Below are 17,097 nucleotides of genomic sequence, written 5' to 3'. Positions count from 1 at the left end.
TTTTCTTTAAGGTCTTGACATATATGTAAAGCACCCAGAGTAAACCATGTTGTTGTTTGGCACTATATTAATGGAACTGAAACCTAATTATTTAGTTCAGCTGGCTTCCAGAACATATACAACAAGATTCAGTGCTGTGGATTGCCTCTAACTTGATTGTAGACTGTATGTTTTCCACCAACACATAGAAAATCAATGCAAAATGGTCACTGATGTCGAATGGCAAAGTATCATCCAATACCAACAGTCCCCAAGGGGAAAGGATTTCAAAGGCTTTTTAGCTCAACCTCGTTTGCATATTATTGTCTCGAAAGGGTTTGAAGTATTTTGATGTCCGTACAGGCAGGTGGAGAACGCCTAAAAATACTGAATACTGCAGCTGCAGGTAACATTTGTGTAAAATCTGTAAAGCCTCGTAGACGGAGGACAAAGATGGAGCACTTGAAGAATCCTGAAAAAAATCTATAGAAAAATCTATAGAAGAAGAGGCAAATGTCACCCATCTGTCTCAAAAAGAGCCAACCAGTAATTAAACCAGAAGACATGTTAACCAATCACATCATACACAATACAGATCATGATACATTCGGCTGTGTGGTGGCAGACATATTAACTTATTTCTGTGATGATATAGATAAGTCCACCTTTTGTTTTTCTTGGCTTTCTGTATCTAAGATGTGTATTCGCATTGTATTTATTCAGTCCTGAAATCGAGTAGGTTTTTAAATTAAGCTGTAAACCTTCCATATTGATGTATATTTAGGTCTTGGTGACCACTACAATTAAAGTAAAAGTCTCTTATTAAAGTCTCTTTTCATTCATTTAGATGGGCAGTTGCTCTTATCCAACAAAAATGGCTGCTGAGAGGCAAGACTAAATGTATATACACAATAAGTACTGTACTGTATTTGTGTGGGCGGCTTTCCCCCCTTTGATTTAGAGCATAACACATGAACCCTGTTCAGTTGTCTGCTGAGGACAGAAAAGCTGCAGTGATGAAATGCTTTATAAACAGCAACAATAAATAATAAAGTGCAACCTAGTTTTATCACACTTTGTATTACTAGCGACCGTGACACCTGTAAATTGGACCAAATTCAACTATGGGCACATATTTCTGAGACAGCTCATAACAACAATAACCAATAACAGAAAGAAAGGTGAGGACTCCAGATGGTCTCCTCCCTCAACCTTAGCTGTTCTCCAATTTAAATCCACAAAAGGTCAAGTAAGATCTGCCTGGCAGACAGGAGGAGAGACAGAGTGTGAATAATTAGTGTCTGTGTTGCCATAGTAACAAAGTGCACTGTACAGTGCCGAGCAAAGGGAGGGGATCGCTACATGGAAGTGGACGTCCCACAGATTTGTGAGCTATCCCCATAAAGAGTATCTCGGTTCTCCACAACCCAAAAACAGCATGTAGCACTTAAGGATGGTATCATTTGCCTCTTAGCAATCCTGCACGAATCACCTCAGTTTGGGTTCCAGTCTTTTCTTGAAGAAGCCTCTTGATGATCTGACTGTGTCTGGCATCCCTTATCCCATCAAACATAAACTGTCAGATGCATGAGCATTTTGGACAGTCTTTGAAAAACATTTTCTGATTTGTGCTTAGATAAGAGTAGAACAGCCAAGATTTAGTCTTTTATGTGCATCTGAAAGCCATAATCCTCTATACTTTGACTGCATACCTTTGAATACTTGATATGGCATGCTGCAGAGATCCACTCTGAGCTTTTGTTTGGCCTAATTTATGAGGTAAACCACCCAAGCTTGGTCTTTTAAAGCAGCAGGAAGAAAAATAAATAAAATTGCAGACAAACTGCTCATGGATAAACACCGCAATTTATCTGCAGATAATAAGAAAAAAGAGAAATCCAACAGATAAACATCTAGTAAAGCAGTAAAATACTTTAATTGGCAAAATTGGTAAAATAGTTTAATTCAAAAACCTCACAGTGTGAAAAACCTTCAGTTCATTTATAGATCTCCAAATCACAATCACAACAGGCGCTGAATATGCCGTGTCATTAAACATTAAAGGGTAATTTAAATCAATCTATAACACTAATGCACAAAGATGTCTTCACTTTAAAATGTAAATGTAAATTTAAACAGAATACATTTTTTATTTATTAATTTTAAATCTCCATATCTATAAAGGTCAAATCATGAAATTTAGGCAAAACAGAAGGTAAGAGGTTTGTTTTTTTGTTTTTGTTTTTAAATCAGCATCTCAATTTTTAGTTTAATCTAACTCAATATTTTTTTATGTCATTTACAGCGCACTTTTTTTATTCTTTGCAATTGCTTTTCCAGCACTTGTCCAATTAAACACAATAGATAAACCAGGTTATTAAATATAAAACTAATATTGGTTTGCAATATTTTACTTTCATAAGTTTAAAATCCAGATAAAAAATACAGCTTAATGATGAAATTCTCTAAAAGAAGAAAGAATATATGTGTTTTGTTATAACCATTTTATAAATTTTTTGATCTTTTAATATCTAAATTAATATAATGACAGACATTAAAGACTTTATTCAAATTTGGATGGAAATAATTTATCATTGATGAATGTACTGAATCTGAAACCGAGGAGGAACTATGTTACACCTGTGCATGTTCCCTCTTAAGTGGACCTGAAAAAGGTATAACAGGAACAACTACTCTGTCTGCAGCTGTCTGTGTCTCCATTCACAGCAGAGCACCATCCCCATCTTCAGATGCTTCATTAGAGCTGCTTTTGTAGTCCTTTCTGCCATCTGTTGTCTTTACTTAAAAGCATGTTCAACTGGGCTGAAATCAGGGGAATGTTACGGCTATTTAAGAACATTACATTTCTTTGTTTTTAGAAGCTCTTGGGTTAGTTTGTAGTATGTTCTGAGTCAATATCCCTCTGTGGATCACTTCAGTTTTGCAGCATTTGACTGAATCCCATGAAAAAACAAAACAAAAGCTATATCACTATACACTTCAGAATTTGCTCGACTACTTCTCATCATCAAAATACTGCACTGACCCAGTTCCACTGGTACCCATGCATGCCTATGCCATCAAATTGGCTCTACCATACTTGACAGATGATGCGGCATGCTTTGATCATAAGCGCTCCCTTTCCTTCTCCATACTCTTCTCCTGCCATCACTCCGCTAGTAGTTTGATTTGTATAAAGAATACTGGTCCCGAACTGGACTGGCTTTTTAAGATATCTTTGAGTTAAGTCTATTGTGGCTTTTCTATTCTTGAGCGTTCCCATACTGAGATAACCTATCTTTTGAATGGTAAATGGTCTGTATTTATATAGCGCTTTACTAGTCCCTAAGGACCCCAAAGCGCTTTACATATCCAGTCATCCACCCATTCACACACACATTCACACACTGGTGATGGCAAGCTACATTGTAGCCACAGCCACCCTGGGGCGCACTGACAGAGGCGAGGCTGCCGGACACTGGCGCCACCGGGCCCTCTGACCACCACCAGTAGGCAACGGGTGAAGTGTCTTGCCCAAGGACACAACGACCGAGACTGTCCAAGCCGGGGCTCGAACCGGCAACCTTCCGATTACAAGGCGAACGCCCAACTCTTGAGCCACGATCGCCTCACTGAAGTTGCTGACTACTTCAACATGTCTTTGGATCACATAAGGAGCTCTGTGAGCATCTACCAAGTGCAAATACCAATTCAAGTACAGACCTTGTATCTTCTTAATTTACAGGGAATTAATGCGGATTTGGGTTTTACCTGGCCATGACACTCCTTATCAGTCAGCTGTCCAATTATTTTTAAATCCATAAAAAGGAGTGACTACGCAAAGGAATATTAATTTAAAAAATGTCTATATGGTAATTCGTTTATGGTTAATGCAGTGTTATTATTAAAACCCCTGATTTAAAACGAAAAGTCTAATCTCAGTCAAACCTCAGTTGCAACATTATAAACGGTCACTGTCTAAAGGCAGATTTCCCCCAGACGTCTGTGGGAAATCTGCCTTGTAACTTATGACGTAACAGGAAACGCTTCTTAACCTTGCGATGTAACCTACCAAGCCATTTAGTTGTTGTGAGATGTATTGACCTGTACCATAACATACACATGTAGTTACATTTTTCATAAGATTAAAAGGGGTTTCCAGCTATGTTGTAAGTTACAACAGATTTCCTGCAGAAGTCTAAATCAGGCTTTACTGATCTATCTGAATGACCAGAAGCAAATAGCAGTGAAAGTTATGTAATATTAACCAACAAAGTCCATATTCTGACTTTATGACTTTTTAACTTCAGGTCTGAAGCTTATTGAAATGATTGTAATTGTAATTGAAATGATTATTTATGTGTTTATAATGTGTTTATTCTGATATAAATAAAGAACACAAATTTGCTACAAACAACTGAAATTAACATTAGCCAGAAAATATGGCAAAAAAGCATCACACTCACCTGTGACCTGCACCCCGATGCGGAAGTAGACGTCAGAGTTACTTAGATATCTCTCCACCAGGATATAATACCATTGCTCCCAGGCAGGTACAAGGGTGACTAATTCACAAAGGTTCCACTCCCTGCAGTCGAGGGCACTTGAGTTATGCACTGGCGGTGCCCGCGCTCTTATCTTCAGCACCACGGGACAACTGTCACTACTCTTGTTCTTGGTGCTGCAGTTTACCAGCTGAACCTTCACCTTTGATATATAATTGGGGATGAACACTCTGCACAGGCACACATAAACACATGTTTTAGGCATTATACCACACAATAAAATGTAGACCTCTACTGAGTAAACATAATGTAAGTCAGCTTCATTGAAATAATTGTCTTTTAGATTTGTTGAATGTTGTGTATCACATCTATTCTGCAAAGGCTTCTATGTTAAATCTATATACTATATATTTTATCATGAGAAAATTAAGATAAGGCTTCAATAAAAATATATATAGTATTATAGTCCCTTCACATCATTTATGCAGCACTCATAATAGCAGCTCTCCTTCCTTTAGGCTCCATCGCGAAGACCATGAAAAAAATGAAGATTAACCTTGGAAGCAAAATCTTATTATTCCACTCAAAAGACTCAAAGTAGGTGAAGTTGATAAAGGTGTGCAAACTAATCACACACAGGAATTGCACCTTTTAAAATGAAATTGCAAGATACATTAAAAAAACATAACTTAAGAGGCAGATGAAGGATTAGGCTGGGGAAGTGTTATGCTGCAAAAAATAAAAATAAAACGCAATTTTCTCCTGGTGTCTTTTCTCAAAGTCAAGCCCCTGTCAGGTTTCTAGGAGCCCACGTAGGTGACTTACTTATAAAGTGCAGATCTATTATGGACTGGGATCATCTGGTCAATGAAGTATCCAGGGTAAAGTACTGAAATCCCAATCAGCCTCTGAACAATGAGCTGAGGCTGGAACAGATACTGGCATTCCTCAGACAGACCCTACAAAGATAAAGCAGCAGTTGTTCAGATTGTATTTTTGTGGTTAACTCACCAATTTTTTTAAAAGCTGGTAAAGAGGAGATTAGATATCATTCAGACCGACTGAAAATTCCTAATGGACTGTGTGCATTAAGCCTGTCAGCCTCCTGGATTAATATCATTCCGTCCTCCCCCTCCCTGCCACACAGCGTAACATGCACCCACTATTTCACTTGTGTTGTTCTGAACCATTAATGCTTGATGTGCATTACTTTGTGAGATGAGCCGAGTAGACAGACTGATTTAGAGCCAAGAGACCGTGCATTAGTTTCTACACATGATGTGCTGTAAAATTTGTTTGTAAAATGAAGAGAAGCCTTTTGCACCTGATTCAACAGGACAGGTGTGAATGCCAAATTAGGCCCTTCGTTTCTGTCAACTGATCATTGACCCCTCCTGCTCTCGAGTCACAATTACTGTGGCATGTCATTAGTCTGGAAGCTGCTGGGGTGACCCTTTGATTTATTACAGCCTGTCGCTTGGACATGCACATGCACCTTGTGCTTGAATAAAAGCTCAACCAACGTGGGCTTTTGAGAGCAAATGGTTTTACACTGTGAGCCCAAATGGTTTTGATGTTCAATAGCTTTACATTTGACCTTCTTCATACCAAAAGCGATGTGGGCATTCATTCATTTTCCACAGAATTTCACTCTTGGCAAGATGTTAAAGCCTCTAAAACTCCATTAGAGCCATAAAGCACTAAACCTCCCTAATGAAACCCTGTCTAAATGCATTATTTTAGCTCCTTCAGTCACAGCTGCCCACTGAGACGATGTAATTTTAAGGTTCGCTTTGGAATATACAGTATGTCAAAGTTTATCAGGTATACATGGAGAGCTGCAAAAAAACAAAAACCTTTTAGAGCTTGTGTTCTCAACTCTGTTCAATTGTATGCTATTGTATTTGAGTCAGCAGTAAGTATTGTTGTATTGCTGCTGCACTGAATTGACAGGACATAGTACCTGTCAACACATTCTCATCCCAAGGTGTCAAATACAACGGTTTGCCACTGGCATCACAGAGATAAGCAGAAAGCTGTCCCCTTTCCTTGGAAAAGGTGTAGCATTGGCCTAGAGGTTTGTTAGCAAGTAGACCGTGGCTTGTACCTTATTAGGGAACTTTTGCTGACTTGTTTTCTTTTCATTTTTTTTTCATTTGCACTCACGTTTTTATCTTGTATAGGTACCACAACTACCTGTTTAAGTTTAAAAGAACGTTTTACAAATGTACCTCTTCACAATATTAGCCCTTCGTTTATAAAAATGCTCAAGGGCATCCAGTGCGCTCTACAGAGACATATAAAAAGGGTATTACAGAACTCCAATTTTGCTCTGTAAAGAGTAGCATATTCTATTTGCAATAAAGGACATTTCAGCAAATGCAGTTATTCTCTTTGACTCTGTTTTCAGTTGCTAAATCCTTACTTACTCTTAAGATTGGTATTAAACTGAGATAGTTATAAATGCGTCGCACATCTCCCTTTTCTGCTTGCATTGCTTCCAATTGTGTCTATTTTCTAAAGGAAAAACATCTTAGTTGCTAGAAAATTGCTTCAGAAAGCAAAATTTTAAAAGGTTTGTTATTTCCATCTACAGAGTGTGTCATTGGAAGCTGGTCACATTTGAGCCATGGTGGCTTATATCCCCAAATCCCCCAAAACAAACCAATTCTTCTGTATATGTGATGCTGCTGGCAAGTTCTGATTATATTTTTGATTGTTGTGTATTTCAGGTGCACTTTTGCCAGTCAGTGGAAACCACAAAGCACAAGTGAACACCATGCCAGTGACACATAAATTCCCTGAAATGGAAATCAGCAGGTGTTTATGCAGCCAAATAGGAGAACACGATGAGATGAAGAAAAACTCTCTGACACTGTTCAGCCTCTTTAGGTTCTGCAGTACATACTGGAATACTAATGCCAAGGATCACTTAAATCATTTTTATTTAATTAATTTTTTTTCCCGTCACAAAGGGGAGTTAAGCAAGCATGAAGAAAATGATTTAGATATCATTAGAGTTATGATACATAACACTCTGACACAAATAAGCTTACATTTTACCAGTCATAAGTGGTGAATGATGTGTAACACAAACATGATGCAGTCTTTTCATTTACAGCTCTAAACAACTGATGCTGGGTGCAGAGGGGTTTCTATTTTTCACAGCGTGGATGTAACGCTGGCAATATTGGTCTAGTGGTTCAGTAGTAAGAGAGATTCATTCCGAGTATTTGTTTTCAGTAAAGCTGTAGGAATTCTGGTGTTTATTTGTGATAAATGTGCAGGCTCACCTTGACTGAGATCTTGCCTTCATCCTTAGGTAAATGTGCCGCCAGGAACCAGTCTCCAGGGAGAGGGCTGGTCACGTTGAATGCTCCTGTTGTACGGTTTGGAAGAGTCCAGGTCAGAGTCACAGCAAAGGACCCTGGGATGACTGTATCCCGAGGGAAGCGGGTGAACAGGGGGTTGATTACTGGAGGAGCCCCGGACCTGAAGTACCTATTAATCACAAAGCCACAGTTCAGCCTCCTTAGGCCTAATACTGTCATAAACAACAAGAACATCTGCTAAATATTAAAGTTATCCATGGGAACAGCTAACAGCAGAAGTACAGCTGGCATCCTATACACAAATAAGAATCACAGCAACAAGTTCTCAGACCACACGTCTTCAAAAATATTATATATTTATACACCAGACAAAGATGTTTCAAGCAAGGAGTTAATTTATTCAGCACATATCCATCTTTGACCTTTCTTTTGATCTCAGCTATGCACCTGTAGAGCATTGACTGTATCGCGCACAGTTATGACACCACCACACTGACAATCCAAACAGACAGGCATATAAACACCTGCCAAAGCACTCAAAATGGTCTTTGTTCTGGTTTCTGCTAGAGCAAGTGATTCCAAGGCCATGTTTCTGTATAACAAACACACACACACACTCACAGCTGGTACCGTTTCAGATACAGAACATTAATAATAAGCTCTTCATATCTGAATGGAACAAACGCGTCCATTATTTCAGACGCTATATCACTGAGACACAGGAGACTGACAAAAATACATAAAGCTTCATACAGCTAACGGCTTCACAGTTTCTCCTTGCGTGTAGGCTATAACCCCTTATTTTTCTAAATGTATTTAAGATGCTTATAATCAGCTGGAGAAGAAGAACACTTCAGTTGGAGAACAACAACAGAACAGTGTTAAGCCAAACTCGGTGTCTTACACAGTCACATTGCGGTTCGGGCAGCTGTCTCCAAACGTGCCCCCTTGCTCCTTGAAGGTGATGAGATTCCATACGGCCATCATGGTGTCGTCAGGCACATTGAAGTGGAACAGTTCCACACTGGCGAAGGAGTTGAAAGCACTCAGCTTACGAGGCGTACGGGTGAAGTATTCAGTCACAAAAAGGCAATCTGCAGGGAAGAGAATAAGAGGAATGTGTCCCAAAAATATTTGTGATGGTGGATAGCCTTTAAGCCTTATCGAGCCATTACTCTGCTTTGTCACAACTAAAAGTCACTTTCAACATACTGATGTACGCATCATGTTTGGCATGTTACCAGATTAGTTTAGAATGTTACCAATTTGATCTGGTAACATTTCTTTTCAATGCATACAAACTATAGCTGAGGTTAATGGAAGTTGCAAGAAAATAAAAACGTGACCTAATAATGGTATTATATGAAAAGTCAGGTGATCAAAGTGATGTAGTGTCCAATGCAGGGCACTATATCACAGGGTGGAAAACAGTTTTACTGCCACTATTACTTTAAAGTAACAACGTCCTATAAATCTTGAAGCAAAGTTGCAATGAAAAGATAGACAAGACAGGCGGGTGCTTTGCTTTACTCTGAAGTGCAGTGGTTGGTTTGAGGAAGAGAAACTTTGACTCAACTGACTGAACATCCCATATGCTTTGACTCATGGTTGTAGCTGGGAAACTTAAAACTAAAAATGACATCCATACTGCATGCTACATACTACAGAAGGACTGCAGAGTGTACTATTATAATTTATTAAATGTGTTGCACAGTGTAGTATGACCGCTAAGCTGGAAACAACCCTGGATTTATTTGTATGTTCATGTATTCAGTGTATCTATAGCTCCACGGACATTTATGGTAGCCCATGAAATAACTGTCAGCACATCTCAATTAGGAAAGCTGTGTGCTTGGAACAACCATCTCACTAACAGACCAATATCAACATCGTTGAAAGCATTGAATCATGATTAAAGCTGTTGCTTACAAAGAATAAATATTTAATTATGAACATTTCCCAATATGCCTGTACTATCACTGCTGTGACTAGAGAGCAGTTTTAAGGTGACTCGCTGTAATGACTTACAGAGTTTCACCTCAGAGGCAGCAAATTATTTCTTTAAGAGGTAAATAATCAAAATATGTGATCAAAGACTTTTAACTCCTTCAAAAGAAGCTGCGGGAGACGGATATATGCAGGCTCACTCGCGTCCTGCATAATGTCAAATCCTTGGATTACACCCACCAAAGCCTCTCCATATAAATGCAGCAGACAAGCAGCAGGTGTAATCTGCCACATTACCTACATGAGCTGGGCTGGCATCAAGCACAGCCAGCGGGTGGGCAAAAAATGGGGGAAATTGTGTGCAAGTCACTTAATTGCTACACTAGAACATAAAGCGTCTTTTAGGCGAGGCGTTATCATAAATATAAACTCAAGTAGGTAGAAAAGAAGGCAGCAGATTATTACGGGAATAATGCGGTGGCACTTTGATGTTTCACTGGAGGAAAATGCTTCCACTTGTGGCGCATTCGCTTTCTGCGTGTCAGCCATTAAAATTGCAATACCTGTGGTGACATTGTTTGGGTTTTCTTTTTGTCTCACCTACAATTTGTACAAAAATATAAATAATTTCACACCACTGTTTTCAGAATACAGTGAATCTAAAAATGATGACAGTAAAATAACAAAACAAAACAAAACAAAAAATGATAAATAAAACGAGTGAAAAGGCAATGAGGTGCAGACGTGTAAAGAAATAGGTTGTCTTGAATGCGCAATACTTTCTTATGTTTGCGTAAAAGGAGCAAAACAGCTCTTTTCTGTTCTTTTCTCCCCCCACGACATTATCCACTCACCTATGGAGGCAACCTTGAATACTAAAGATGTACTACGGAAGCCGAAACTGAGAAGAATGAAGTGGTTTGCTGTCAAGAGTGAAATCCTAATCCCATACAAAGCTCCAGGTCTTTATTTGAGCCTCATTCCAGCCTTTTGCTGGACTGTTATCTCTGGTATATGTGAGCCTTCTTTACATTAAGATTCTTCTTTGCCCTTTCATTAACAGACTGTGACTGGGGTCACAGCCTGAAGTGCTATAACTCAAAAGGGTGAGTTTGGCGCTAACAGTGCTGGAGTCTGCAGTAAGCCTACAGTCACTGCTTGGCTGATTAGAAAGAAACAGACATGATTTTTTCTTTCCATTTACAGATTGCAGCTAAGCCCACAAAAAGTGTAGTTACAGTGGATCGGTCAGAAAGAGGTTTAAAAAAAGAAGCACATCTAGAAGTAGGACTGTGAATGGTGATTACGCTATTCAAGAGGAATCCTTAAATCAGAATTAATTGCTAATCGTCACTTTTTCCAGGTGTCATAATCTAAGGTACATGAAAGCCACCATTCATCATCAAAACTACACCTTCACACAGTCTCTAGATCACTAACAGAGGGTCAGGGCTGTCACAGTGGGTCAAGAGATGGTAGAGGGAACTAAGAAAATCAAACTCTTCCTTTTTAAAAACCTTTGCTTATTGTCATTTTGCCTCTTTACTGGCACAAACTAAAATCTTAGAGGGGTTTATAGCCAAAGGATTTTAAAAAATCGTTTTTCCTAAGCATAGCTTTTAATCATCATTTTTATCACAAGTTAATATTTAAGGCTTGATTTTGCTTACACGTGTTAATTGCATCAGTGTCTTGCAAGTACTGAATATCCTGAAACAGGGTGCGTTTCTTTGGCAACTGTCACAGCCTCGCGTTTACATTTTTATAGTTGTGATTTCCAATGCTCTCTAATGTGCAAGCTATACAGAGGTGGTTACCGTCACACTTAATTGACAAGACAGGCTACGTGTCAAACACGTCGAGATCTCAAGATCTGAGGTTGTTGTGACAAAATGAATACAGAAAATTAGAATAATGAACTGACATATCTATTTTCAAGCTACGCGTGAAAAGCTCCGGGCTCGGTGACACTCCAGCAGCCACGCACAGAGACTTCACTTAAGTCTGAAGGTGTAAACATGCCAAAATATCTAAATATGCTTGTTTGTTTGCCAGCCAAATAAAGACGTTTCATTTGAAGATAAAGGCAGCCGAGTGCTTACAGGCTTTCTCATAGTGTGGTTCTGGATTCAATAATCTCTTCAATGAGCACCTCCCTACCACTGTTTTACTCTGTTAGAGGCTTAATATAGACATAATCCTGCTTTTTGTCATCTCAACATGGGATTTATCCATTAATACTTAGCTGGGCTGTCTTTAAACTTTATTTTTTGGAACAGCAAAAAGTAATTGCTGCTTTTCGAAATTCCTCCTCCTCTAGCAGATTTTAAAATCTCTCAAAAAAAAAAAAACAGCTGCTAAAGATCAACCATCTGGAACAAGAGCCACTAAATGACACCAAATTTAATACTGGCCAGCGATAAAGTCAAATTTTGAGTCAACACTATTCTCTCCTCCATCCTCCTCACATCCACCTACAGAAACAAACGCCTCGAAGATAACACGCAGCCGTAAAGATTACTGGACCTTCCACTTCCACAATGGGAGATGCAGACACCAGAGATATTAAACATTAACAATTCATACACATCTAAACATGCACAATCTGCCTGGCAATCAAGTGGGTTAACATAAATTATTTTATGGTAAAGAATAAGCTCTAATTCTCTGTTGTCTCTGTTTTACTGAGATATATCCAAGAAAGCAGGGGGGAAGGGTAAAGTGGGTAAACTGGGCTTTCTGTCTAAAGCCAAATATGTCGAATGAGTTACTAGAATTGATAAAGCAAAACAGCAACAAGTCAGACAGACCTGTATGGTCCTTAGTGGCCACAGCCAGTACAGTCTGTGCTGTAGGTATGGATTCATTGTTATCAGATTTTTGTTGCACACCTCAGTCTTGAAGCAGCAAAGAAATTTTCATGGATAGACATTTAAAAAAAGAAAACAAATCAAGGAGGATACGCTTAGGTTCTTCTTTTTTAAGGAAACAGATAGAGAGAAATAATGAGAGCATGCTGCACTTTTCATACATTTAAAAACCTAAAAACAACTTGATTTTACAAAAGTCAACTTCAAAATTGTCCCATTATCCAGTTAAACCAGTTTAGTCCTCATCTCCTATCAAAGCAGGTTAAATTTAAGACGGGAAACAAGAAGGTTTGACTTAACCTTTCCCTTTATCCCATTACTATGGTCACATTTTGTAGTCAGCCGTGCCAGCGTGCACTAACTTGGCTTTGAGCCTTCACGTCTCCGCAAAACGAGAACAAATGAAAGGTAACAAGAGTCAACACGTCCGGACTGATCGGTTTTCTTGTGACCACATTTAGACCTCCGTATCGTAGCCTACAACCTATAGGAGCTTCACTCAGTGCATTGTGAGCCATAATTAGCAGCATCCTTCCCCATACGTAACGTAACCGAAGCAGGTCCGTGTTCAGGAAAACCGTTTTGTCAGTGGCCGAGACTGAAAGCAGCAGCTGTGGATGTTTCGGAGACTGAATTGAAGCCAGAGACAGGATGAGATGCTGCCGCCGCTGCTGGGAGGATTTCAGCACCCCGACAAAAGGAACAGCTCCGCGAATCAAACACTCACTGAATGGAAACTCACCTCCAACAGCGCAGAGATAGGTGTAAACAAGCAAGAGGAGCCTCGGAGGGCTACATCCTGAGCCCAGGCGCTCCAGTTGCCACATCGTTAAAAGCAGAATATTTTGTGAGGGGCTCCAGCCCGAGTGCAGTTCTCAGACGCTCTGCTGGTCTACATTTTTTCAGATATTTGCCAACGACCAGCTGTTTGTGCATGACGTCATTCAGACGACGACGGGACAGCGCCTCCTCTTTGGCTTTGATTTGACAACCTCAATATGTCGACTTATTTCATTGGACCTCCGGCCCTGTCAGTCCGGCGATAGTGCAGACGTAGATTGCACCACAAGGATTCACACTTCGCCGTCCTGGCCACCCGACACGGGCACGAGTGAGGTGTGAGGCTGCAGCTGCCCCTCGAGCCTGCAGCCTCTTCTGCCAGGACCCAGGACACAAAGTTGGTACTTTGGAGGAATGGAAGACTTCATCTTATGTGGTCGTGCACAAGCCTCAAAACTAATAAAATACGATTTCCAGCGATTAATAAATTCAAAGCAACTAATTTGGGTTTCTGTTAGACTAAAAAAAAAGTAAAAGTGCAGCAACTCCACGTGTCAGTCTAGTTTTAAAAAACTAGCAATATACATACTCCTTAAAATATAACATATTACGTGAGCATAAATAAAATGAAAGGCTAAAAGGATTTATTTTAATGATTCATAGTGGGCTCAATTTGGGCCTCAAATATAAAAGCAGTCAAACCACAGTTAACAAAGCACAAGTGGACAATGAGTCATTACATTTATCCAGTGAAAAATATTTAAAAGTGAATGAATACACAAAATATACTTGAGGAGTTTGAATTTTTCATTTTAAGGATCATGTGGTCATCGGGTGACGTGTTTGTCAGACAATCATCATGCTACCACCAGGACACTGCCATTAAGAATGACTCAGATTTTTATTTCTAGGCCATGGGGTGACATGAATCATAAGTGTCCCAGCTGATTTATTGGGATTGAGTATAATTGATCTGTCATCAATGAAACATTAAACTAAAGCACTAGAGCTGAGCTAAAAGAAAATGTGTGGAGGGTAAGAATGTCAAAAGAATGTTACTGATGTGCCCAACAAGATGTAACTCTACTCATCTAACACTAACTCACAAAGACTTTAATAAATCCAACACACAGGATGGGTGCCAGTTAAATTGCCTAGGGTTTAATTTAAGCAGCAAACTATAGAGTACAGAGTAGCTGAATTTTGTCTAAATTCATTTATGACTAGTACACAAAACAAATATTTGCTTTTTTACATCAGGTAGCTGGCATAGTTTGACATTTCACTGATCTAAAACAGAGAAATCCACTTTCTTCTTATCCTTGACCAAATAAAAGTCAAAGGTTTGACTATGTTACAGAACAAGGTGGGCGAGAAACAAACAAATTCAACACTGGAACCTGAAGTAATAGTGATTGTGGAGGAGCAGAGAGCTAAATAGTTACATATTCTTTAGTTGAAGATTGTATTCAAACTACAATCTAAGTAAAAACTGAGTGCAGAGGTGTAAGATATGCTATGCAAATGTGGTTTCTTATAATTACTTTCATGTGGCGATGGAACAATGCAGCAAATAATAAATAAAAAATAAAAATTAAATCTTTGGTTTATTGCTATGATTCAGTGCAGTGTCTGCAGCAGCCATAGTTTACTCTGAAGCCTTCCTCAAAGTTCGAAAGATTGCCAGACTCCCTAGATACCACGACCCACGCATGGCAACCCACTGTCTATGGCCGGCCTCTCTATGAGGTACCACAATATTCAACTAAGGTACTGTTCTGTTTCACTGCGACTGACTGAAACTGCCTCTTTTAAAGCCGGCCTTTTCTTCTTTAGCTCTTTCAATGCATTTTGTTTGTGAAGGCGCTCTATACACAGACTCGATTTAGCACACGGGCACAGACAAGATGCACAGCACTCACACAAAAGAGACACAGGAAAGTATATGCTTATGGTTATCTAAATCAGTGCTGCCAGTGGCCAGGTCATGAAAAATCTGCCTCTGTCTTGGAAATTATCCCAACTACCTCTTATTCCTTTGAATCCTAGGAGAAGCTCACATCCTCAGAGGCAAAACGTTTCATAAGTTTAATTGCTACTGTAATTAAAAGTAGTTCGAGTCAGTAGGAAAGATCACTAAGGCTGTAAATAAACAGCTTCAACAAAAGCGAGTGCACACCTGTACCACTTATGTATCACTTACATGTGAAGTGAGTCAAAACTGGATCACCTTGCAGTAACTGCATTAACAGACCTCACAGGATGAATTCAATCCAACAAAAGTCACTACACCTTTCATTGTGGAAATTTAAAGCTAATACTTATTTATTTTTTAATAACACTCTCAATCCTTTTTATTGTGAAAGACACAAACATTATAGAAGCTCCTGGAGAGAAATAGTTGAGTCTGTCTTTTCCAGAGAGAATTGTTATTCTACATTTCTCTACTTTCTACTACAGAGGTATTCTGATCCAGGCCAGGCACATGCTTGAGCATTTCATAGTTTTTATTTTTTAAGAACACTTGTGTGAAACTCTTTTGCTGTGCGCTTTGAATTGTTGTCATGTTACACTATTCTTCTTCTGGCAGGCTTCTGGAGACAGGGAATTATCTAGTTCACGAGAATTCATGGTGCAATCTACAAATGTCACCTCTCCAACACCTTTTGCACTCACCAATAACATCAAACTTTGCTTCACTGTCAGGACAATGATTTCAGTCATTGTTCCAGGCCAACATCAGGCCAAACATGCCGGAATCGATCTGAGCCAAACAAAGCTCTCTAGGTCTCATGTGACTAAAGAATTTGCTGCCAATATTCAAGCTACTCTTTATGCTGTATAGCAAAGTTTTATATTGCAGTCTTGTGTCCTTTGTACTAAGCTTTTCAATGGAGACAGATTTCCATTGAAAACCCCTGTGCCAAGGCTGAAGCACTTGACCATCTGTGCTTCAGTGCTAGATTGTAAGTTGTGCATTATCTGTGGAATCATTCTAGGATGACAGCTACTGCACCTCTGATTAGTTATTATGCCCCACTCTTATCTTCCTGATTACTGTCACAACTGTGTTTCAACTGATTTTTAGTTGGTCACTGAATCAGATTTTTAAAATTCCATCAGGTGGTTCTTCCCATGAGGAACCATGGTGCAGACATGGAGATAGACAAAGGATATGTCCAAGAGTCGACTTACACATGAGTACTCACCTTCATTTCAGTATTTTCTTTTTAACGTTTGTGTCGGCGATTGCAAGGATAGTCACTTTTGTTGCATTGCATTTCTCCTTTGCCGGATCTACTTTCAGTAGAGTTCTTCTACAGCGTATGCTTTTGATTGTTTGAATCAATTTCTTTGAATTGTTTGTATCTGTGCTTCAGCTGGATTAGTGCTTTGTTGTCCTGTAGACTCATCTGCTGGCATCCTGTTATTTAACTATTCTTGGTCTGCTCCCATCTTACTTACTGACCTACATCAGTCAAAAATGCGTAGGAAGTTACTGTCTTCCCTCCCAAGACTTAGTTCTTTTATCCATCCCCAAAGCCTCTACTGAATTTGAGAGAGAGAAAAAAGTGTTTTCAAATATGCTGCTCCATCTGCTTGAAATCTGCTGCAAAACCAACTAAATCTTAGGAAGCTGAGCTCACTAAATATGACTAATCTGAAATGACTTGAAGGCTGTCA

The 17,097-nt window shown here is 39.2% G+C and overlaps 1 protein-coding gene across 1 annotated transcript in view; it reads right to left on the bottom strand.

The window, feature by feature from the left end:
- tmem8b (transmembrane protein 8B) overlaps window positions 1-13,565 on the bottom strand; it is a 36,120-nt gene extending 22,555 nt beyond the window's left edge. The window contains exons 1-5 of the mRNA XM_026187552.1: window positions 13,376-13,565; window positions 8,721-8,910; window positions 7,778-7,985; window positions 5,310-5,443; window positions 4,446-4,714 (exon numbers count right to left, since the gene is read on the bottom strand). Coding sequence (XP_026043337.1) covers window positions 4,446-4,714; window positions 5,310-5,443; window positions 7,778-7,985; window positions 8,721-8,910; window positions 13,376-13,460 — 886 coding nt within the window. The 5' untranslated portion in view covers window positions 13,461-13,565. The remainder of the gene's footprint in view (window positions 1-4,445; window positions 4,715-5,309; window positions 5,444-7,777; window positions 7,986-8,720; window positions 8,911-13,375) is intronic.
- Between the last annotated feature and the right edge of the window lie 3,532 nt (window positions 13,566-17,097).

Source organism: Astatotilapia calliptera, chromosome 12 (assembly GCF_900246225.1).
Source record: "Astatotilapia calliptera chromosome 12, fAstCal1.2, whole genome shotgun sequence".
In the NCBI taxonomy this organism is placed as follows: domain Eukaryota; kingdom Metazoa; phylum Chordata; class Actinopteri; order Cichliformes; family Cichlidae; genus Astatotilapia; species Astatotilapia calliptera.
The sequence above is the reverse complement of the archived record's forward strand: the minus strand, read 5'-3'. Positions and strand labels throughout refer to the sequence as shown.